This window comes from Cylas formicarius, unplaced genomic scaffold (assembly GCF_029955315.1).
Source record: "Cylas formicarius isolate icCylForm1 unplaced genomic scaffold, icCylForm1.1 PGA_scaffold_10__41_contigs__length_53128322, whole genome shotgun sequence".
NCBI lineage: Eukaryota > Metazoa > Arthropoda > Insecta > Coleoptera > Brentidae > Cylas > Cylas formicarius.
In genome coordinates this window covers 34,842,826-34,868,196 of record NW_026844214.1, presented here as the reverse complement: position 1 = coordinate 34,868,196, position 25,371 = coordinate 34,842,826, and the positions used below count along the sequence as shown (strand labels likewise).

The 25,371-nt window shown below is 32.9% G+C and overlaps 1 protein-coding gene across 2 annotated transcripts in view; it reads left to right on the top strand.

Annotated features, from left to right (window-relative positions):
* Positions 1-494: 494 nt before the first annotated feature.
* LOC132699660 (G-protein coupled receptor dmsr-1-like) overlaps positions 495-25,371 on the top strand; it is a 34,260-nt gene continuing 9,383 nt past the window's right edge. For both annotated transcript variants that reach the window (XM_060666506.1, XM_060666514.1), the window contains exons 1-3: positions 495-605; positions 10,450-11,023; positions 24,491-25,177. In XM_060666506.1, the coding sequence (XP_060522489.1) occupies positions 10,599-11,023; positions 24,491-25,177 (1,112 nt within the window). In that variant the 5' untranslated portion in view covers positions 495-605; positions 10,450-10,598. The remainder of the gene's footprint in view (positions 606-10,449; positions 11,024-24,490; positions 25,178-25,371) is intronic.

The window sequence follows — 25,371 nt, the reverse complement described above, 5'->3', positions numbered from 1 at the left end:
GGAAAGTAAATAACAACAGAATAATTCCTACTTTAGTTGATTAAAAAGCTATTTTCTCAGACAAAATTTTCCTTTCGTTATTTGTTAGGGAATACGTTACCAATGAATTACTAAGTCAAAATTTCAACGTTCTAAAATATGCAAAAACTACTCGGGTTAGTACCTAAATTAACTTTATAATTAATGACCTGGCCTATGCAGTCTTACTGAAGTTTCCTGGAACACACGCCGTTGCGAAAAGAAAGTTCTTGTTGCAAATGGGAATTGTTTAAGAAGTAAGGCTAATTTGAAGTTTGCCAAGTCTATTGTTATACCTACACAGGAAGTAACTCAAACCCGACGGAAAACGGGCAAATAATGGAAAGGAAACCCTTCCCATATGGGGTACTGGAAGAAAAATTTTGCTAAATAACAACTGGAAGTCCACGCATGCGCTCGGTCTGACTGAAAAACTCGCTCCTAAAAGCTGAAAAAGTGGAAACGCAACGTAGTGTTATTTCGGATTTGGCGCAGCTTGCCAGGCGATCAGCAAACGGGATGTCTACGTGAATTAGTCAGACCTGTTGAAATTAAAACTCGATCGTGATTCCTAAACTCTGTTGCACGTAAGTAACATTAAAAATGCAGTCGATTTTGTAGGAGTGATTTCAAATTTAGCAGAGAACTTTGTTATTTTTTTTTTTAATTTCTAATTACGGGATGAAAAAAAAACATACATCCAGCTAATTAGCACGCTTTTCGATAAATAAAGGGATGTATTTTGAGATATTGCTTTCGTAAAATAATATACTATAATAAAATTTAAAAAAAGGACGAAATGAAAAATGCAGTACCCGCTCACCAAGAATTGTTTATATGTTGAATTGTTTTAGCGTACCTCTTTGTTTTTTTATAGGAACTCAAAGAAAATTAAATTTTTATTTAACTATTTTATACGAGAGTTATGTAACATTTATGGCACATAAACTAGTATTTATTTATTTTTGTATTTAGTTTTTTTTGCTAATGTGGATGTTTTGTATTTTTATTTGTAAGTATAATAATAATAATAAGTAAGTATATATAATTATTTAATAACAAATTTATCATGTAATAATAATAGTAACAATAATAATAATAATTCATAATTAATTTTTTATATGTGACAATAAAATTGATCGAAGTTTATTAAAACTTCGTAGATATAAACTTTAGTTTTAAAAGTGTAGGATTTTACTTTACATACTTTATTGGAGGTTTTCTTGAAAACCGTTCTTACAAAGTTACTCAATAGACTGCTTGGAGCAGATCAATTATAAAATAAAGCGAATTAAAAAAAGAATATTTACATAATTTGGTAAAAGTGCCACAAAAAAAAACATGAGTACGATATAATATAATCAAAAAATAACGTGAAGGGTAATTAAAAAAGCAGATTAATACGAGACAAAACCAATCTCAGTGGAAGGTAGTAGAAACTCTGATAATTCTAATAAGGTTTCTAAGGAACATAAATTGGTATTAAGTATTTTATTGTATAAGGGGAATAGTTAGAAAGATGATTGGCAGGGATACTGACAGTTCGTTTGTTCGGAATGGTATATTTAATGTCCTTAAGAGTATAGTTTACACAAATCTCACTGTCGAAATTTACTATGTTATATACAAAGAAAATATCAAAACACTGCCTTCTGGACTTCAGTTATTCCATAGATATTTCCGATATTTCTGGGCTAACTTAGACAAATATTAATAATACATCGTTTAATAATGAAATTAAGCTAGTGCTGATATTAAATAAATGAAACTATTTCTCAAAAATCGGAATCGGCGGTTTTTAGCGATGATTAGGACCTATTTTTTCCAATAATGCTGCGCTAATTATTATTTTCTTATTTCGTACAACACCTTTTCTTTGGACTGTTCCATTATTTTTATGTCAAACGGCATGCTATATTCATTTTGATTGATAAGCCATGACTGTGATACACGAAAAAATAAAAAAAAAGGTTTTCTGATTGACATTCACAAAAAATGATATGTCTCAAACAACAACAAAACTAAAATAAAATGTATTGGCGCGGAGAGTCAAAAAATGTAAAATAATTTTGTTGGACGCTGCGAATGCGAAGCGTGAGTTAAAGAATTGTTTTTTTTTTTCATACCTTATATAAATTTAAAAAATGAATCTGTTCTGAAGTTATTCAAAAAATACTGGAAAAGATGACAAATTAGCTAATAAATGTTTTGTTTTAGTATGGTCAGTCCTATTTTTATATGTTAACCAAAACTAATAGTTTCCCACCATATGCAAAAAAATTACAATTTAAAAAGTTTTGTATAATTTTTAAAAACTAACCAAATTTTCTTCACGATATCCACCTTTGTTGAAGTGGCATCAGATCACCTATGCAATTCGATAGAGTGGGCTATTTAACTTGAAATTTTGATAAATATTACTTTATTCCTTAACTTGCGAGTTTAGTCACTTTACGTGTACAGTACACTATTGCAGAACATCACGAATACAGTCACTGAGTAACGTGTTACGTGTTACGTATTTTAAACTTACCCAAAACATTTGATCCCAATCCGTGATTAAAGTACTTTAACCGCTGGTCATTTTAAAATAGGGACTAGAAAAATGATATTTAATATTATTTCAACTTCAACTTCGTCGTTAAACCGCCTTCCACGTAAGTCCTTTGTCAAATATCCAAACAAATAATAGGCACTGGGGGCCATATCTGCACTATAGGGAGGATGATCTATCTGTTGGAACCCACACTCTAAAAAGGCAGCTTGTGCAACACCAGCAGTATGGACAGGTGCATTATCGTGCAAAAGACGCACGCCTCTGGTCAGTTTTCCTCGACGTTTTACACGTATGTAGTCTCGCAATTTATGTAATAATGTTGCGTAATATTTACCATTGACAGTGGTATTAGTTTCTTTAAAATCCATCAAAAGAATTCCTTCACAATCCCAAAAGATCGTGGCCATCACCATTTTTGTTGACTGGCAGACTCTGAATTTTCTTGGAGGTGCTTCACCCTTACGACGCCACTCCATTGATTCTTTTTTCGATAGAGGGCCAAAAAAGACCGCGCACAGTCGACACGGCGTTGTTTTTAGGAACCCATCTTGCACTAACCTTATGCATACCTAAATGATCATGCAGGATTCGACGAACACTTGTATCAGAAAGCTTAGTAATTTCTGAGATTTCCTTGACCTTTAAACGTCGATCACTATTGAGTGTTGCGATTGTGGAAGAGGTGGTATTGACCACCTCTTCCACAATCGCAATATCTTCCGTTATGACCTCCACTAGTTGATCAGTTCTCGAATCATCTTCAAGGGACTCCTGCACCATTCGAAAACGTTTTACCCATTCTTTCACTACAGAATACGAAGGAGAACTTTGCCCGTACACATTATCCAGCCTTTCTTTAATAATTTTAAGTGCTAACCCTTCTTTTGTCAAAAACTTTATGACTGCTCTATACTCAATTTGCGTTATTTGCGTCATTTTTTCGGACACATCTTGTTTGAAATGCTGTCAATAAAAAACTATTTGACGCAAGATTTCAATTTTTTTTTCGCAGCCTACTAAGATATATATTTAAAAGAAGACAAAGTTTTATCGTTATACTGGAGCTGCATCTATGTCAGGTCGCGAAAGTTTGGTGCTAACCTCGTATATTTCATATTTAAAATTGCTGTCGCAAGTTGTTTTCGTTACTCTCTAATTTTAATTTTTGGTTACTTTAATATGTAATTAATAAATATGACAAAAACATTCTAAAACAAACTTTAATACCTAAAATTAACTCCTTTATTTATTGTATTCTATTGTTGATGGTTTTACGGCATATCTCTCTTATTAATACCGCAAACAGAAATATCATAACTATCTTAGATTTTTAGATGGATGATTTCATATAGCAATTTAAATAATATAGTGGCCCTAGTTCGGTAAAAGTTGATGCGCCACAGGCAGCATTGATATTTTCGTAGATAAGCTAAAGATTTACCGCCCATGTCTCTATGTTTCACCCACTAATCTGCACTTTGCTCCATTTTCCTTAAAAATTTCGCATCCAAACTTATTGTCGATCTGTCAGCGGCCATTTTGGTTGGTTAAAAACAAGAAAATTTCGCGCATGCATATATTAAATGGACTTTCTCAAAAAAAAATTCATAGTTGCTTCATAAGTTCCTATATTATCAGTAGGGCCAGTAAATCTCTAATATATGGGTGATTTTGAAAATTTTGCATTTTGAGACACCCTTTGTAGTTATGGGTAAACTAACTAACCAAAACTGGTCTGGATAGCGTTTTTAAAATAGGATTCAGTGGCATTATCAGTGTTCATCTGAAACTCACCAATTTGCATATGCAAACTAAACTTGTGTTTATTGTGATAATTTTGTTTGTGTTGTTATCAGCTATTCAAAATTATATAACACGTAACACGTATTTGAAATTATTTTTATGAGTAGGTCATACCAAAAATGTGTCCGTTTTCCTGATATACTTTAGTTGTTCCTAATTAATATTTTAATTTTTACGTCCTTCTGCTATGGTTCATGTTAACCCATAATATTACAGCTATATGTGGCACAAGTTTATTTTGACAGGTACCTTTGTGTAATAAATTACTTAATTTATATTAAAAACATATGTTTATTTTCAGCAAAATGACATTTAAATGGGAATACAGCAGTTTAGGTTCTATACAAATAAATAAAAAATAATAAAAAATAATTTGATTAATTCATTGTATGAGCGATAGAAGCTAAAGCAGCTGCACTTAATTGTTTAAAATCCGTCAACGCATAGTTTTTAATTTTAATGTTAAATTTTGAATTGACATAATTTGGCATTCGCCTAGCGGTTATTTATGCGAGTATTTCTCTATAACTACAAATAAACTATAATTTACGACTTAGGTTTGTAAGAAACTTTAGTGCTGGAAGTAGTCATCATGGTTTTAAAAAAATTATATGTGTGTATATATCAGTTCGCTTAACCCAAAACAAACAGTTTTGGTTATACGAAAACAAATAAAGCAAAGATCTATGGAAGTTAACGTAAACAATTCACGGGGAAGAAAATAAATGACGGGATCATAAATCTCAGAAAAAATCGACTTGTCCTTTAAAAGGTCCGACAGCTTAAATAGTTTTATACGGGAATCATTTTGGTGCAACTGCCTAGATTTTGCGTTATACTATTCTAATAAAGTAAAAAAAGAGCAATTAAGGTACATAACTCGTATTATTAAGTTATTTATGGTTAGCGCCTGGCAGTGACATTCATTTCAAATTGTCTGTTTAAACAAACATATAATTCGCTTTTGCGGCAGTATCTATCCTTTAGCTTACTTGTGATGATTTTGAGCCTAGTTTTCCTTTAACCTATCATGAAATTTCATTACTAACTTTTTATAGTACCGAATTTGAGGATATGTCTAAAGCAAAGTTGCAAAAACATATTATTATATAATTAATTTTGAAGAAAATAATTGTATACAACGAAAAAACTTGTTGGTGAAACTAACTAAAATTAACAACACTCGAGTTCATCGCTGAATTCCTCTGCAATTAGTTGGAGTTACTCTAAAAGATTGAATGGAGATCAGTTATAGCCATTTTTTTTAAATTCACAGAAAGTAACTTTTTTTTCAGAAACGAAGTGTATCAAAATGAACAAAAGAAATAACCAATTAATGAATTTGTTATTTTTTTGGTATTTATGACTGAGTTTGTTTTTGCTAACGCAAGTATGGTGTCACGTTTCCAAAGGGCAATAATGGTAGGAAAATGAAAATGCTACAACGGGTTCTTTGATTTCAGTGTATTTAGTTGTCAATATAGTTCTTGTTGGTTACAGTGTCTATCGTGTGTGGATATTGTAAAGATGCCAACAATACAGTATTAATTAGCCTTTCTTGTTCCAACTCGAGCGATTGGATGATTAATGGTTCGAAGAATTATGTTACCGATAATTACCACCTGCTCATTTTCGTAGTGGCAGGGTTACATTTTTTTCTTATAAAGGTATTTGTGGCCTGTTTAGATCTTCGTCATGCCATAAGCTGACAATACTAAAAGGCTAAATGATGTTGCATATTTATTTTTTAGTAAATCATAAATCCTTAAAGTTCAAGCAGAGATTAGGATTTTTATAATACTTATGGGTTATTTTTTTCATTTTGGCAAAGATTTATGATAAAATATACAAGACATTCAGAGGTCGGGTAAAATAGCATACGTTCCATGATATTATAAAAACCGCTACAAAAACTTGTAGGGCTATTTAAACAAAACAACAATATAAAAAAGACATCGCATGAAAAGCCAAATAAAATAGTTCAGAGAACTATCCAATATCATTTTGTTACTGCTTCCATTATTCTCTCAAATTTTGTTGATTATCGTTTTTTACCATCTATAAAAAACACAATAATTGTCAAAAATACTAATAATAATAATTTATTTATAAAAGTTATATAAGTGAATCTCTAATTAGTACCATCTATTTGGCCATGTCACTGAGTGTCAAAATACTCTCAGTGTTTTAAATATTTACAGAAATCATCTGACCCACCTTTTACTTAAGTAAAGCCCGCTCTTACCAGTATTTAATGAAGCAAACCTTTGACACCTTGGGTCTGGTTTGTACATGATTGGGTATTTTAAAGTTTATGAATTGGGACGGGTCGAAGTAGCCGGCTTTTGGCTACCATGTTCTTATGGTGACATTTCTTTAAAACCAAAATCACTAGGACAAGTTACACGATTAAACAGTCCAAATGATTAAAATTTATTATCAAAATGAGTGTTCGTTCTTAAAAACTTTCCCGCGTTGCGACCATTTTACGGCCGTCGCCGTGGCGCTTCAAAGTCCATTCTGCCACGCTTGATGACCAAATTTAAACCGACCGGTTGGTTAATAATCAGCCAACACCTCTACTTGGAGAAGAACATGTGGCCCCAACACAGTTTCGCCACCTGGCAAACAGCGGACGCCAGATCGTGCGATTTGACTACTCTAGATTTTTCCTTGTGGGGTTTTCTAAACTCAAAATAATGCGCAAGAGTCATTGAAAATTGGACCACTCGGATCCGTGCCAACGTTAGTCCACAAATAATGGCATTCATAGGCCTCTGATATTAAATAATTAAATTAAATTAAATTAAATTAATTAAAAACTCGCTACTAGGGTGGGAGTAGAAAATGATTTTAGGCGATAGTTTGTCAAACTAATGGACCAACACGATCAACTCTCAAAACCGTTCAAATGCTATATATTGTATTGTCCAGATAGAAAATAAGCAAACTAACGTCTGCTTTTTGTTTGAAGACGAATGCATAGATATTAGTCGTTAAAAACAGATTAATACTATATAATATTTCAAAGGAGGTTCCTTAATATTCTCAAAGCACATGTTGCAAATGTAAATATGATATGGTATAAATCTCAAGACTTAGAAATAAAATATCTTGTGAGAAAAATATAACCTTACGTTTAATTAGCATATTTGCCACGGAAGGTAAACATACCGCGACTCCAGCGATCTAACATCCAAATTTTATTTTAACCAAGTGCTTTAAATATTTAAATATATCTCACGTTTATTAGCTGCTGAGGCTACGGTGTATATAATAAAAAGTCTTAATATCTTTTAATGTTTTCGGTTTGTAGTATAAATCTTTTTTCTATATAATAAATTTCTGGCAGTTAAACAAAACTTTTATTTTTTTCGCCGGTTTTACGAGGCAAATTCATATTTCGAACGTCTTATTTTATTTTAAAATTAAATTTCGCTGAATACGCGTACATTGGCATATTAATATAACGGTGATATTATTTTTCATTAGACACTGATTTAAAAATAACATTTTAAGCAGTCAACAACTACTAAAGCAATCAAGAAATATTTACATAATTAAGTAGATTATGTTATATTTGTGGTTCCCTGACTGCGTTGTCCCTTCTTTTGGCAAAACTGACTAGCATAATGTTTAGCATTAAGCTTTAGAAACCATAAAAAAATTGAAAAATTATGGAAACGGTCAGTTATAGCCATAGACTTTTTCAAAAACTCAATGTTAACCCTCCATGCAGAATAAAAAGTTACGATATGCTTGATTTCTTGTGAAAGAGGTAAAATTATTCAGACCTCTGTTGTTTATCATGGTTTTAAGTCATGTATGTGTTTCACTGGCGGTGTGAAAACGAAATCGACACACGAGCATAGTAAATTGTAGGGATAATTACTTACAACTACAATATAAATCTTCATATCCAAACATTCTTGTGCCCTTCTTCTTGGTAAAATGGTAAAAAACAAAGATAAACGACAATTTAAAAATTCAGTTTAATATGCTTCTCAGTTCATAGCTTTAAAAACATGCTATTATTCATGTTGTTTCAAGAAACATTCGCAAACGTTCACGGCAGTTAAAAATATGCAGGTTAATATTTTTGTAATTTTTGTTGTTTACTTTTAGTACAACTTTTCTGACCTTTATTTATTGGTTATAATAACCTTGATTTCAGGCATGCTGCCTATGAAAATAAGATTTTCGCATAGCCGTTTTTTTTTGTATCTGTATCTTGGAACATCCTGTATAAAATAATATGGTAAATGATATAATGTATGATATAGAAAAAATCGTGGATTATTTAAATATTCTAAAAATACCCTATTAAAAAAATATGGAAGAAGTAAGATGAAAGGGTTTTCTTTATTTACTGGATCTGATTGGAGAAATATCAGTATTTCAGAAATTATTATTCGTGTTTCAAAGTATTCGTGTCGATTACAATTCCCCAAATATATTCCTGATCCGGGAATTATTTCTTACCGCGTTCGTTTTTTTAAATTTTATTAATTGGTGCTTTTTGTTTTTTAAATATGACCGCCATCCGGTAACCGCATTGCTAACGATTATATTAAAAATCTCCAGGGGCTGTAAAAGCGAGCAAGACAGCAAATAATCCGTGCTTATTACTGTAGGAGACTTTGCATGAGCGCTGATTAAACAGGGTATTTCAGAATAAGATTGATCTTTAAATATATGAATCCTCAAGTGATTTTAAAAAGATAGGTTTGAATGTCTTAAATGGGCTTTTTAGGTTAACGTTAACAAAACTGAGTAAAATTGAATTTAAAGCCCTGAGCAAATTGGCGCTGCGTATAACTGTTTGCATACCGTGTCGTCACTGGTTTATAAAGAAAGTAAAACCAAAAAACTAATTTGTTTATAGGGCTTAAACAGAAACATTTTTATATATCAATTATGAAATTTGTGTAACAGTTTTTTTTTTATTTTAACCAGCAGCGTTCGTACAGGATATGAATTAGAACACTTTTGGCCAAAGTCCTATTATGGAGAATTTGAGTTCGCTATCTTTTTTATGCAGATTTTAAGAATAATCTCTACATCCGATATTTAATTATCCCTAAAAGATCCTAACTTCAAAAGCACGAGATAAGTGCCTGAATTTTTAAAAGGCGTTATAAATAATTCCGACATTGAAAATTGTGTAAGCCAGTAGGTATTTATAAATTTTACACCCTGTATATATACATATATATGTTGTAAGTATTAATGGTTAAACAATAATAACCTATTATTTTTTTAAAACCTATTTTACTTCATTTTATCATATTTTCATATATTATTAATATATTTTTTCGATATTTAATGGCATTTAATTGAATATTGTTAGATAACAAAAAATATTTTTTATTATGATAAGTTTCTAATATGAAAATGATTTTAATTTTTGTACATATTATAGTAATTACACGTGCACAAAAATATTATTTCCTGGTTTTAAAAATGCACTTTGTCCAACTCAGTTGAACGGCGAGCTTCAATAACGAACTTCACATTTGATTGATAATTGGTTGATTGATTGGTTGATTTGATTTGATTGATATATACAGGCATAGCCAACTATCATTACTCAGTAACAAAGTGTCGAATTTTTTGGATGCCGATGATCGCCAAATGGTTTCATTTCATTATATGGTGCGTTCTTTAACAATGGACGCATTAGAACAATCAAATCGATTTTTTATTTTAATAATGGTAACTACCATTCCCAGACGTCACAAGGTGTGGAGTTTTACAAATTCCATTGGAAATCTTTTTTTTAATGCATTTTATATTATTTTGTCTTGTCGAAGTCATGTTTTCTAACATTTCACAATGACTGTGACTATAAATAAGCCATAAAAGAATGATCCTTATTAATTAAAAAAGCTTTAAATCCTATAAAGCTTATATTCAAATAATTGCAATTTGGAGATTCTTTTTAATTATTCTGATAAAGAGTGTCACAAAAGAGTTTTTCAAAGTCGACTGGTGCAGTCTGTATATTCTAACGATCCTGCAACAAATGTTTTATTGATTATATGTAGTTAACACTTTCTCTTTCCTTTCAGAAACTTCAATGAAAGTTACAAATGGGGCCTGGTTTTTGGACGAGAAAATTATACTCCCGAAACATGACGTTGAAGGTATTGGTGAGAGTCATCCTACCGAATTTTGGTGGTAATGCCACCAGTTACTATTGAAAAACCATCAACACGGTATGGATATGAATGTATCGAATGTTACATTTGAAGCCACAGAGAGCGTGGTGGAAGATTGGTCATGCGGTGGGACGCTATTATACCTGGCAACAACATATGCAAACTATTATCACCCTTACTGCGTCATTATTGTTTGTGCAGTTGGTGTTGTTCTAAACACTTTAAATATTATAGTCTTGACACGAAAAGATATGGCAACCGCACCAATTAACAGACTGTTAACGGCGCTGGCGTGGGCGGATATGTTACTCATGATAGAATACATGCCATCTGCATGTTACTATCACATAGAATCTAAAGTAAAAGAATATCCGTACTGGGGTGCCGTCTACATATTGTTTCATATCCACTACACTCAAATTTTTCATACCATTTCGATTTGTTTAACGTTGTCGTTGGCTATTTGGAGATTTTTGGCAATAAGGTGAGTAACAACTACAATATTATTTTTATCTTGCCGGTGAATTTCCTTACCGTTGCCAATTGTAATTAAAATTATGTTTTTTATTTTTTTGGTATATTTAAAATTATTATAAGCAAATTAACAATTATTCGTATGCAATGAAATCTATTTAAACTGGAATGACAAAGGCCTGAAAAATTACGGAAAAAATGGGAACTGCTGTTTGTTCAAAAACTGTTTGTTTGTAAAAATGGGAGGACAAGGTGTTCTCCTTGTTTGATTACGTTATTTGCAGATATTTTTTTACTGAGATTATTTAAAAATTGATATTCGTTGATCAAAAAACATTTTCTTCCAATATTTATATAAAATAAAATTAAATATAATCTGTATTAATAAACCCTCCAAAAAAAGCTAATATTAATTATTTAATTAATTTATGATTAAGTTTGTTTAAAAAAAAATCAGAATATCATCACTGTTGTAAATATTACCGAAAATATCCGTTCGCTCCAAATCCGTACCTAAAATAATTATTCCTAATCCTAATTATTCAACCGCACAATAAATGCGGCAAACTTTTAATTATATATAGCCTCTGAGCACTTTTTTTTTAAACAATGACCCAATACATAACCGCGACTCTTCTTATCTTATTGAAAAATATTTGCTTTAGAATTTTTCGGTATTGGCTTCGCCCACTGCCTTAATTATGCAATTGTTAGCGAATGTTAATGACAAAAAACAAACCGTGTTCGGTTATATTGAAGCGCGATTGGCTAAAAGACATAAACACGGTAAAATAAATAAATGCATCGCCGACCTGCAAAGCAATTTGGCAGTATTCCATTTCGAAATTCGAAAACTCCATCTCTATATTGACTGGTTTCTATATCGTGAAATTTGGATTTTATAATTTTCGTGTAATTTGGGGACAATCTCGATTGCAATGTATATCTCCGTTTTATGCATACATATGTTTCTATGAAGGCATATAAAAATGCCAGTCTTCAATCCCTTTTTTTGTTTTAGTAAACCACCTCATAGAAAAAATATACTGGGTCTCCAAAAAGTATGGAAACGGTGAAATATCTCGAGAATTACACAATACTTGATAAAAAATAAAAAATGCCTTTAAATATTGTGTAATATAGCTTTAAAAATGTTAAACATGACTCCGCACCCCAACCCACTGATGCTAAGGAGGGAACAACTTTGAAATATTAAATGGAACCCCCTCATTTATTATAAAGTTTTTTGGGTTCATTTATACTTTTAATATATTATGTTCTTATATATACAGTAAGTTTGAATTTTCGGTACGAAGTAACAATCTTGAAAGTAAATAAATGCTTTATATTCGAAAATTCACATTGTCTGAGGTTGCGTATTTCAAAAAGTTGTACGCTTCGAAAAACTTGATACGGCTCTTACGTTTGCTATTAGTTGCCTCTGAAATCGAGCAGAACAGAAGAGTTTTCAAATTAATATTTAACCGCTTTACGGCGTTTAACTTAGTCGAAATAAAATGCACATAATTAATTCAGTAAGTTCAATTCTTTCAAATAATCAGAAAAACATCATCATATTTTTGAATTGAATGAGCGAGTACTTAATAAAAAAGTGACTTGTAGTATTGTGGTTTATTTGACACGAGCGGAGCGAGTGACTTAAAAAGTTTACCGAATGTGTTGCATACTATACTTTTTCTACGACAGAATTAATGAATGTCAAAATCCAAGGCGAGAGAAATATTTCCGAAAACATCCGATTGCTCCCAAACGCTTGCGGTAAAATCTCGAAAATGTCCAAAGTGGCTCGGATCCATGGGAAATAAAACTGACATGATAAAGTGACGCTTCCCGCATGCCAGATCTATGTGTAATTAGGTATTTAGTGTTGGGTACATTTTTGCAAAACAACACCAATACATTCACTGTCATGACCGTCAGAATTCAAAATTCAAGCCGTGGGAAATATCTCCGAAAACATGATTGCTTCCAAACTGTGCGGTAATATCCCGGAAATGTCCGAGATGGCTCAGATCCGTGGGAAACAAACTGACGTGATAAAACGACAATCTCCGCAAGCTAGATCTGTGTATAATTGGGCATTTTAAAGAAGGGAATAGAAAAAAGGTTTGTTTAAATAGGTCTCAGGTTTGATGGATTTACATTCAAGGTACTTTTACTATCAGGTTAATAATTTCTCAAGAAAAATAAAATTAAAATAACAGTTTTTCTACTCCCTTCTCCAAAATACCTAACCGACCGATGTCGGGTGAGGGACGTGTCATTTTATCACGTGAGTTTCTTGTCCCACGGATCCGAGCCAGTTCGGACTTTTCCGGCATATTACCGCACGGGTTTGGGAGCAATCGGATATTTTCGAAGATTTTACCGAAGACTTTTACTGACGGTCATGTCAGTGAATGTATTCATGTTGTTCCGCAAAAATGTAAACAAAAATCAACAGTCGCAGAAAAAGTATAGAATGCAACACTTTGCGAAACTTTTTAAGTCACTCGTTTATTAAGCACTCGCTCCGCTGAGCCCGGCTCGTATTAATTATTAATTATTTTTGTACATTTATGTATATTATGAATAGCTCAAAACAAAATGCGAAAGAAAGAATATATGAACTTCCATTTAGAAAATACGAGTTAATATCTCGAAAGTGTTAAAAAACTAAGTAATAATTTCATTAAGAATTATAAAAAATGCGGAAAATCTACCGGCGGCGACATATTTGCAAAGATGCATTTATCAACTCTGAAGTTATACAAACCCCAAGGGAATATGGGAACTTATGTGCAGCGTGGCCCGTTTAAAAGGAACTTTTTTGACATAACAAAAGTCCCACTTTTGGTCTCAGAGAGCTAAGTTCAGTAGCTAAGGGTGTCTCATTAAGGAAAATTGAGAAAAGTATAATATTTCAGAAAAATATTTTAAATTTGATTATTTCCTAAAGAAAAGCATTATTTTCGTAAAAATAATAGATGGAAAAAAGTTTAAAAAGTTAATAAGCAACCCAACAAATATGTCTTAACCATAACCCGATTTCTGAAGATGAACGTTCGAAACGGTGCATCACAGGCCCATACTCAAATATATCGTTGAATTTTTCTTATAAAAAAGTGATGATTAGGAAAATAAAACAAGGTTATTTTAATAGAAACAACTTTAGAATTTATTTATTGTTTGTAACCCCTGTAGGATTCGAGATAAGCCATTATTGTGATGGACTTTTGATCCGGAAGCGTAGGATGAAAAACCAATTCAAAATGGCATTCATATTGATGATTTCACAGTTTCCGCGCGAGACAGGATCTGGCAATGGGGAGAAAAATGTGAAGAACTAGTACCTACAAATTTATTAGAAATTTATAGCAATAGGAAGCCAGATTTCTTTTTACGTCGGATTCCAGTTGAAATGTTTTTGAAAATAGATATATCAACAATCTTAAAGTAGACATTGTTGTAGTTCCATTTTCAACTCTCAAATATTTATTTTTATTTCAACATGTTAGTACAAAATGGCATATGAGAGTCTATGGTAAAACAGCTCAGAAATTTGAGACACAAATATAGCATTCTTATTATTTAATTGATATTGCGATACCTAGATGGACAATATCAGCTAATGCGAATTTGTTTAGCAGCACTCAATTAATCTACGTTTAAAATATGCTATACGTTCTGTGCTTTCGGTAGATTTTAGCTATAGGATTTTGACGTTTGCAAACTATTAATAAACTCGTGACTAAAATGATGTTTATCAACCTTGTTGCATGGACTCTTATCTCAAAACGGGTAACCAATATAAAAACCTTATAGACAGTAGTTGTTTGGATTCACTGATCACTTTGAAATATTATATTCTTATATATCCGGGATGTTTGAAATTTCGTGGACAAGCAACAACTTTTATATTTTAAATAGAACGCCGCATATAATTTTGCATTTATATATCCTAACAAGTATATAGCATATTTAAAATAATTTTTAATTACAAAAATCGTTGAAAGTATTTTTTTTTAAATGGAAGCGCACCATTTTTATTATTAAAAAAGGGGGTATCAAACTTCTCCATTATAAAAAATTGTAGATTTCGAAATACCTGCAATAAAACCTTTTTTTTTATAAAAGTGCTTTACGCCAATTAATTGGTTAAAAAGATAATGGCGAAACATGGCAGTGAAGACACTACATTTGAACACTACAGGAACGGCACCTACTGTTTACTGTCGTTCGACATTTTTTCTATAAATCATATCATTCATGCGTTAATTAAGTTACAGAAATTATTTAAATTTATTTATTTTCGAAGAATGGAATAAATTTTTTTCAAAAATAATATTAAATAATATTATAGCATATCGACTATTTCTTCTGGTGGGTACATTTTATAACAATAGCATTTTACTCAAAATCAGTCGAAATTAAAATAAAATAACAATATCAATAGAATAAAAATACAATTTACTCCTGCGTCAGTTATTGCTGACGTTTTCAATTGCAATGAAGTTCCGAAGAAACCAAAAGGATAATCCTCGAAACATCAGCAAGCAGGAGGAATCCAGAAGATTTGTAAGTAGTATTGCAGTAGTCTGTATACATCACTAAGGTGGCACAAAACTGTTTCACATTAATTTACATACTCACAGGAAATCAAAATAGTGACGTCCGTCCGTGTAGTGCGTGATTGTATTTTTCGCCATGTTTCGCCATCATTTTTAAATTAGGGATTTTATTTGAAAAAGCTTCATTTTTTAGTTAAAGTTTTTAATGTGTTTAGTTATTTTAAAAATATTAATACAGATCACTGAAGTAGATCTTGTTTTAAAAGGAAATAAACTCGAAATATGTAACAAAAACAATAAGTCAGAGAAATTTAGATTTAGATCGGCAAATGTCACTTTTAGTATATTATTAAAAATATATCGAAAACAATAAGACTAAGATATAGGATATTGTATATAAAATATGTCAAGAATGTTCCGAAGAAATAGAAAATACCTTGATATTCAGAATGTTGTATTTACAATAAGCAAGTTTTAACTTGTCCAAGAATACACAAACATCATGTATACAAGGTTTCCAGTACATGGGAATATTGGAAATTGTAAGAGATACGGCATTGCTTAAATGGAAGAAAACAGCGTATGTATATGCCAAAAAGTAATCTAGCTTTGTTTAATTTTAAATCGATACCTTTACGTGGAAATGACCATTTTCGAAAAACCACAATATTTTATTTATTATAGGAGCTGAAACGTTCAAATTTTCAAAATATGGGCTAAAGGTGCGATGCTAAAAATGGAGTCAAGAATTAGGCCTACTATATTGCGTACGGCTGAACTCAACTTTTGTTTTTCTTATGGGCCACATATTGAATTTCTAGATGTTGAAAATCCTCTTATTTGCATTTATGTTTGGTCAAGATACATCAGGAAAAATAACAAAAATAAGATTTCAGGATAGTAGGTTTTTCTATTGCTATTCAATTTTAACAGATTTAAATTATGAGTGGACAAGAAAGGAGGCAATAAAAGTGAAGAAAGAGAATCGAGTAAAATTTTCATGCCTTCAAATGTTCTTTAATCCTTTCACGCACAAAAAAACTAAGAAAATACACAGAATTTTACAATAAAATTAAAGTGTCCGAATAATTCACCTTTCCTTTGCACGCATAACATACATCTTCTCAAGACTGCTTCACAGGACATTTGCGGGGTGATACTGTTAACGGCTTCTTTTCATTCTTCAACGTTTCCATACGACCTACTGTATACTTGATTATTGCAGTGACCCCACACAACGAAATCGAGGAGTGATATGCCTTTGGATCTTGCAGGTTATTTGACTGCTCCCAAGCTTTCTATTCACCTGTTGTGATATTCTGCATTTAAAAAGTTCGTAATAATCTGTGCATTGTGTGGTGGTGCGCCGAACAGCGTTAAATAAGCGGAAAAAATTGAGATATCCATAAATTTTTCTTCTGTTTACGTTTTTTCTATTAACTAATATGTAAAGATTACAAAATTGAGTTGATTTTTTAAATTTTCACCAGCTCTGTTTTAATAGACTCATTGAAATTGGTCAAATTTATTCGCAACCAAAATGTTTGATTTCAGGACAAGAATTTAAATATAATTTCCTCTGACTGTTCAATTTATTTTCCTTACCTTATTTTTACCTGTTAACAACAATAGTTTCCTTTCTTTATCGCCCAAAAATGAAACTATTTATGTCATTTAATAATTAAAAGGAATTTAATTAATTAGATTAAATTAAAAGGAAGATTTAAAGGAAGATTTGAAAATAATGAAAAATTACCCTTCACAAATTGGATCATCTAAGCTACAACATTAGCTGCATTTGCCCACACGTTCTAATTTATTTTAAAATATTCTTCATAATTTACCCTAATATATGTATTAGTTACGCGCTTTGAATTTTGACAAGTAGGCTCTGGCGAGCGCCCTGGAGATTGATTCATTATTTTGCAACAAGTAGTTTAAATTTGTATATTTTGTATTTTTATTGTTATATTGTTATTGTTTTCTTGTGTTTTTGTTATGTAGTTGTTGTTGATGTATTGTTAAACTGTTATACAGTTTATAAAAGTTGACTTATTTAATTTCTCACCGGGTTTTGTTTTGATTGGTGAACTCAAAAGCCGTCTTGTGTCACACTTTATACGAATATGGAATAGCGTGAGGCGAATAAAAATAAAATTTAGAGAAAAGTGTAGAGAGCGGTTAATAGTATATTATGCTGTAAGTGCGGTAAACGGCATTTGACTCACGAGTTTATTTGATACGAGCGGAGGGTAGCGATACCTTCCTAAGTAGTAGAACAAAATTATAGCTTATTAAAATTGAAGGTTGGAGTTTTGTAATGCTGACCGCCATTCTTCGTGACACTTTCGACAATATAAAAATATGCAACAAGTGCGGTAAACGGCATTTGAGTCACGAGGATAATAAACGAGTGACTTAACAAGTTTTTCGAACATGTTGCATACTATACTTTTTCTACGACCGTTAGTTTTTGGTTAGTTTTTAAGACACATTTTAAGAATGAGGGGCATGACATCCTTCCGCCTTATTATAAGATATTGGAAGCAAAAGAACCGTGCTGTCCAAAGATATTATTCGGTTAGTGTCAGTTTACAAAACATTTACTGGACTACGTAACAACTCTGAGATTTCAGTGCAAGACCAATTAAGAACTTAATGATATCAACGGTGAATCGCTAACTTTATTTTCTAAATGGGGTCAAGATGGAGCACCAGTGGAAAGTGAATATAAACAAAAATTTTCTAACGCGAAAATTTCTCACGCTAATTTTTTTATGACATCTTTGGTGCACTTAAGCATAAAAAATGTTGTAATAATTTATTACATTACATTTATAAAAATGTCTACAATGATTAGGTTGCAATTAATAATAAAATAAATTAAACTAAATAATATTTAAAAATATATAGTTTAATTATAATATATGCAGGCTGTTTCTTAAGAAAAAATACCATCTGTCAAAATTTGACATTTATAAAGTAATTACGAAGTTTCATTTAGATCAAGAATAAAGTACTCAACTACCTTATTAGGTGTGCCTAATAGCACTCAAACAAAATTTGTCATATTTTTCACTGTGTGCTGTTTTGTGGAAAAACATCTTTTGCAACGGTGTTAGTGGAAGGTTCATACGTTTGTTTGTACAAAGTTTAAATATATCTCATAATTTAAGTTATCAATGTGGCCCAATTTTTTGGGTAGCCAAAATATCAAGTCAAACGTTCAATCCCCGCATCACTAGATGCCTAACTTCACGAGCCAGCTGTGGATTTAAATCTGCCCAAAATACAGTAATCTTACAATTAAAGAGTCTAAAATATCCCGGAAATGTCCGAAGTGACTCGAATCCGTGGAAAACGAAACTGAGGTTGTAAAATGACGCTGCCCGCACGCTAGATGGGTGTGTAATTAAGAATTTTACAGAAGTAGTAGGGAGTAGAAGAAATACTATTCGCTGTTGACCGAGCAACGCTTGTTGTCTTTTGTATCTGACTTGAAGATGTACAAGGTGCCTCAACCACGCTTTATAAGACAAAATTTTCTTTATTTTCATCTGCAGGCTTGTTCCTTTTTACTTTAGCAAAACTTTCGTAGGTGACCTTTTCAGAATATTTATTTAAAAACATTTCTTCGGCTTTTGCTGCGTTTCTACGCCAGAGAATAAAACGCTACAGCATATACTTATCACTATTTGAAAAGTAATTCATTTTAAAACTCATAATTTACTAACTTCTCACAACTGACACTGGCTGCTGACAATAATTACGAATCACCTGAGACATGCTGACGTTTCCAACTTGATGGAAAATAAACGCAGCGATATTAAAGCCTGCTATCCTGAAATCTAATTTTTGTAATTTTTCCAGATTTATCTTGACCAAACATAAATGTGCATTTTTAAAGAGGATTTTGAAAATGTAGAAATTCAATATGGTGCCCATAAGAAAAACAAAAGTTGACTTTTGCCGTGTGCATTATAGTAGACCAAAATTTTTTTTGCCCCCTGTATCTACGTAAAATAAACCAATTCTAGATTATTTTTTAGGATATACATACGCTGCTTTTCCTCCATTCTATCATGTTATGTTGGACATCCTGTATATAACAATATAATATTTTAAAAGTATAAATGGGGTGCACTATACAGAAGTTAAATTTCGGAGTAAAAAAATCGTGACTGCTTTGACCTATAATTAAAATTATGTTTTAATATATAAACGTATGTCCAATAATAGTGAGGGTTTAGTTTGTTTGTTCGGTTGATTTCCCTTAGAATCACGTTTATTTAGTTTTTATTATTGCAATATCTGTTCAAAAATAAAAGGTAGAATATAAATCTTCCCAATTATAAGAAATATAGCTTCCCTATTTAGTTTTGCAACTACAGTAAGTGTTGTGCCATTTGAAGCCACGTCGCAGTATATGTTTGTGTTACTTTAAAAAATTATTAATGTATGTATGTATCTCAGTATCTTAGTAACGGATATATACATCAGGTTCTTAAACGGAAAGGCAAGGTGCATAAAATTATCGGCGTAGTTAAGGTGCGATTTCGGTGCAGCGGCTAGCAGCTGCGTCTCCGGCCGCTGCACTGGTTTGTACAGTTTCAAATAGAACCAATTTGGCTTGCGCAGCGTGACTACAGCGGCAGCAGCTTGCGCTGCAGCGGCTGCTGTTCCACCGCTGCGAAGCAGTCGAGCGGCTGAAATCGTAGTGACCAAGGTAGAAAATGGCGTCATGTATTTCAAAAATTACACAAATTTTAGTATTAAAGAAAAATGTTGGAAAAAGATCGCTAAAGAATTAAAAGAAAAGAAGGTTAGTATCATATTGAAAACAAATTTATGCTATTTTAATGGTTAAATCAAAATCTGCGAAATGACTTGTAAATTTTAATAATGTAACGTCTGCCAGAAAACTGGCGAAAACGCTTCGAATTGTCTGCACATTATCAGTGTCTTTTACATGCGATAGGAATTTCACTAGAGCTTGTTTACCAGCAATTATTCCACAAGAGCTATTTAAACAGCGAATATTTTTTTCGGTTTCTACTTCATACTATATATTTTTATATTTTGAGTTTCTAATCTTTATTATGAACTTCTTTATTCGAGAAATAATGTAGCTATAATAAAACACGATTTGAAATAAGTACATATATATTATAAATTATTTTTAATTTATGGTCTATTTTTCTTTGGAGATCTCTTGCCAGTCGACAATTCCTTCTCGGATATAAGTTCGTCTCTGATGCGAAATCCATCAGAATCTTGAAAACGTCCAGCTCTTCTAAAATCTTGCACGGTTTGCGTATTTTGTTCATTTGAGTCATATTCGTCTTCTATCTTCTTCTTCCTACTTTAGTCTAGGCAAATTGCCTGTTCATTTTCGTCGTCTCTGCCAATCCCACTGCCAGGTTGTCACTCCATCGTTTTCGGGGGCGACCTAAGCTCCTGCGACCCAATGGTGATTTGTCGCGTGCAATTCTGACTATTCTTCTGTTGTCCATTCTACTAATATGCTCGTTCCATTCTTTCTTTCTACGCAATACCCACGCATTAACGTTTTCCACCCTGCATGTTCGTCTTATATTTTCGCTCCTCTCTCTGTCCAAGAGCGTTTTTCCAGTTATTCTACGAAGTATCCTCATTTCGGTTGTCTCTAGTAATTGTTTAGTTTTCGCTGTGTCTGGTCGGGTTTCTGCGGTGTATGTCATGGTTGGTCTTACTATTGCCTTGTAAATTCTCGATTTGGTTTCGATTTTAATGTTTTTATTTCGCCAAATTGTGTCGCTTAAGCATCCTGCTATTCTTGTTGCCCTTGTTGTTTGCTCTCTGACCTCTGCCTCCACATCACCATAACCCGAGATTTCTATGCCCAAATATTTAAATTTCATTACCTGCTGGTAACTTCTAATTTGCATCTTAATGGTGTTTTTGATGTTGTCATGCATTTAGTTTTTTGGGCCGATATTATCATATTAAGTGATTTGGCAGTGCAGTTAAATCGATGTAATAGTCGTTGCAGATCGTCTTCACTTTCAGCCACCAGTACGGCGTCATCAGCATAGCACAGAATATTGATTTCATGGTCGCCCATTCTGTATCCTCTCAGTAATCGTACATTTCTTATTACTTCGTCCATGATAATGTTGAAGAGAAGGGGACTCAGGGAGTCTCCCTGTCGGATACCTCGGCCCACTGCTATTGGTTCAGTCAGGATCTCATTTATTTTTGCTTCGATCTGGTTTGCTTCATATATATTTACTATCGTTTTGATGAGGTTGTGTGGAGTTTGTCTGTTGTAAAGGAGGTGTAAAACGTCTCTTAATCGCACTCGATCGAACGCTTTTTCCAAATCAATAAAACACATGTATGCCGGTCTGTTGTATTCAATTGATTTTTCTGTTATCTGTCTTATGATAAAAACCGCATCTGTACATGATCTGCCCGATCTGAATCCTTGCTGTTCGTCGGCTAAGGGTGTTAAGTTGTTGATTTTGTTTGCTATAATTTTTGTTGTAAGTTTCAGTGCAGTGCTTAAGAGATTTATACCTCTGTAGTTTGAGGGTACTTTCTTATCTCCCTTTTTGAACATAAGGATAGTGATGCTAGTTCGCCAGTCATCGGGTATTCTATGTTGGTAGAGAATTTTCCGAGTGAGGGATGTTAGCTGCTGTGCAAGACACGGGCCACCATATTTAAGTAACTCGTTTGGGATACCATCTTTACCTGGACTTTTCCTGTTTTTTAGTTTTTGAAGAGCTGCAGCTACGTCGGCTACCTCAATTTCTACGTTGCGATTCGTCACTATTTCGGGTGTATTCAGTTCAATCTCAGGTTTCTCTGGTTCATACAATTCGGTTAGGTAGTTAACCCAGGTTTCCTTTGTTATCTGATTTGTTTCGACTAGTTCGTTCACTTCCTTTCTTTGGGTTCTAATAAATCGCCAAATTTGCTTTTGGAGTCCATAGAAGTCTTCCTCCATTCGCTTTGAAAAAATTTCCCAGTGATGGTCCTTTGTTCGTCTTACTAATGCTGTTGTTTCGTTTCGGATTCGTCTATATATTTCGTAGGATTCTGGTGTTCGTAAAGTCCTGTAAGTGAGGTACGCTATTTTTTTTTCTTTACATTTTTCCTTAATTTCTGGGCGGAACCATGGAGTTCTGGTGTTATTATTATTCATTTTTACTGTTCGGGTACCTAGAGCTTCATATGCGGCTTCTTTAATGTTGGTCTTCAGTTTTTCCCAGGAAGCATTTATACTATCCTCTTCTTTTATTTTGTTTAGTTGGATTTTTTCTTTCAGTCTCCTTTCATATAGTTGCCTTATCGATGGGTCCCATAGTGAATCGATGTTTATTTTAGATTCCTGTGTTACGTGTTCTGGACTCTTTCGATGTTTAAATTTTATTTTGATTTTTGTGAGTAGCAAGCTGTGGTCGCTTCCCACGTCGGCAGAGTTCAGTGTCTTTACATCGAGTATCTGGAGTGGGTGGATGTGTCTGTTGGTAACAATATAGTCAATTGTAGACCTGTGGCCTCTAGTGTTGCTGAATGTGAATTTATATTGATCTTTGTGGTCAAAAAATGTGTTGTTGATTCGCAGCTAATTAAGCGTGCATAGATGGATCATAAGTTCTCCGTTATCATTTAACACGTTTTCGTTAAATCTCTGCTTGATTCCAGGTATTGTTTCATTTCCGATACGGGCGTTAAAATCACCAAGAATTATTATTTGTTGGTCATTGGGCAGTGACTGAATTGTATTTTGGAGTTGGTCATAAAAGGATCCTCTTTCTTGCTTTGGTTTGTTATCTTCAGGTGAGTACACTGACACAATGTTCAATCTTTGGTCCTCTCCTTTCATTTTTACAACCAGGATTCGTGAAGATACGTAATTGCATTCTTGTATATTGTTTTGGAACTTCTTAGATACTGCAATTGCTACTCCTTCTTTTGCCCTTGTTTCCTTTTCCACTCCACTGTAAATCACTAGGTAATCATTAAAATGCATTTGACCTTTACCTTTCTTTTTGGTCTCTTGTAGGGCACATATGTCGATGTTATTATCTTTTAGTTCCTTCAGGGTTTCTTGATCTTTGTTGTTAAATGATTTTATGTTCCAGGTGGCAAATCGCACAATATATTTTTTATTCCATGCCGTTATCCGTTTTCTTGCGTGTGTCGTTATCCGTGAGTCAGTCCTATTCCGAGGCAGAGTATCGGTTCTGTGAGCCATAATGTCTTTTTACGTCGGGTAGGGAGCTGGCCTGGCCCGACAACCTTCCTCCTTTTTCATCCGGGCTTAGGACCGGCATTGGCGGAGTTCACTATCGTTAAATTATAAATAAAGCCAAGATTGATATATTAATATTAATTAGCGATTTAGAAATTGAAACTCAATTATGTACTGACCATGCCGGTCATAAGCATTTGTATTTTTTAGTTTATTTTTGAAAAATAAAAAAATTACTTGCAGAATTATTTTTCTTACCTTAATGTCAGAGTCGTGGATTGTAACAGTGACAAAACAAATTGGAATTGATCAGGATTCAATCGGAAAAATTCCCTAAACTTTTTTTCATCTGCTTTTAGATGATTATTTATTAATAAATGAAAATAACCTTCAGCCTTTTAAACATTTCATCTTGTTTACACCTTTTTCTAGATAACATTTGGTAAAATTCTTCTTCATCTTCCTCTCCTAATAAAATTAATGCAATCAAATCGTCGTAATCCGCACTCAACGGCTGTCTAAAACTGTGTGTCTTTAGTCGCGCGCCTCGAGCAGTACCACCGAAATCGCACCTTTATACTTCAATTAACATGATTAATTTACTGTCGGAACTAATTTATTGGACATTACTTTCACCATTAATCTATTGTCATATTCGTTTCAGGTACATGGAAAAGAACCACGTATTATGCTCACATCAGCGCTGTACAGCAACCATAACTACATGCTTTACATTGCCCTTTTTCTTGTGCGCACCGTACTACCCAACATTGAAAATAAATACCGCCATTGTACTGGAAAATAACGTTAACTATAGTTTGTATCACGTTGTGCTGAGTGATCTTGTGAACGAGGATAAAACGCTATTGACCATCAATTTCTGGTATTTGGCAATAGTTATGAAATTGCTTCCGTGTCTTATTTTGATTGTCATAAGTATATGGCTAATCAGGACTCTGTTCAGAGCCAAAAAACGAAGAGGTATACTAAAAGGGTACGACAATAAGCTCCTAATATCCTGCAGCAAAGACAATGTAAGAACGTCCAAAGTTGAACGGCGAGCTGACCGTACTACGAAGATGCTGATTGCCGTTTTATTTCTTTTTTTGCTAACCGAACTTCCGCAAGGGTTATTTGCCTTGGTGATTGGTTTGAGAGGGAAAGAATTATTTTTGACGTGCTACCAGCACTACGGCGAAGTTATGGATATTTTGGCACTTCTCAATGGTTGTATCAACTTCGTGCTATACTGTTGCATGAACCGTATGTTCAGGGTTACCTTTGGAGTGCTCTTTAAGAGTAAAATATTTAATAAATGGTCCACGTCAACGATATCGGACACGCAATCTGCGTAAGTAATTGTGTTTTTAATGTTGTGTGCTATAGTTTCAGCTCTGTCAAATGAATCAAATTCATGAAACACGTTTTGCACTTTTTTGTGTTAGATTCTTTTATACATTTGTAAGATATCCGTTGATAAATCCGTTGTCAGTATCCAGCAGCCCCACTTAGGTCATTTTACTGGGAATCTCAGTTAAGGTATGT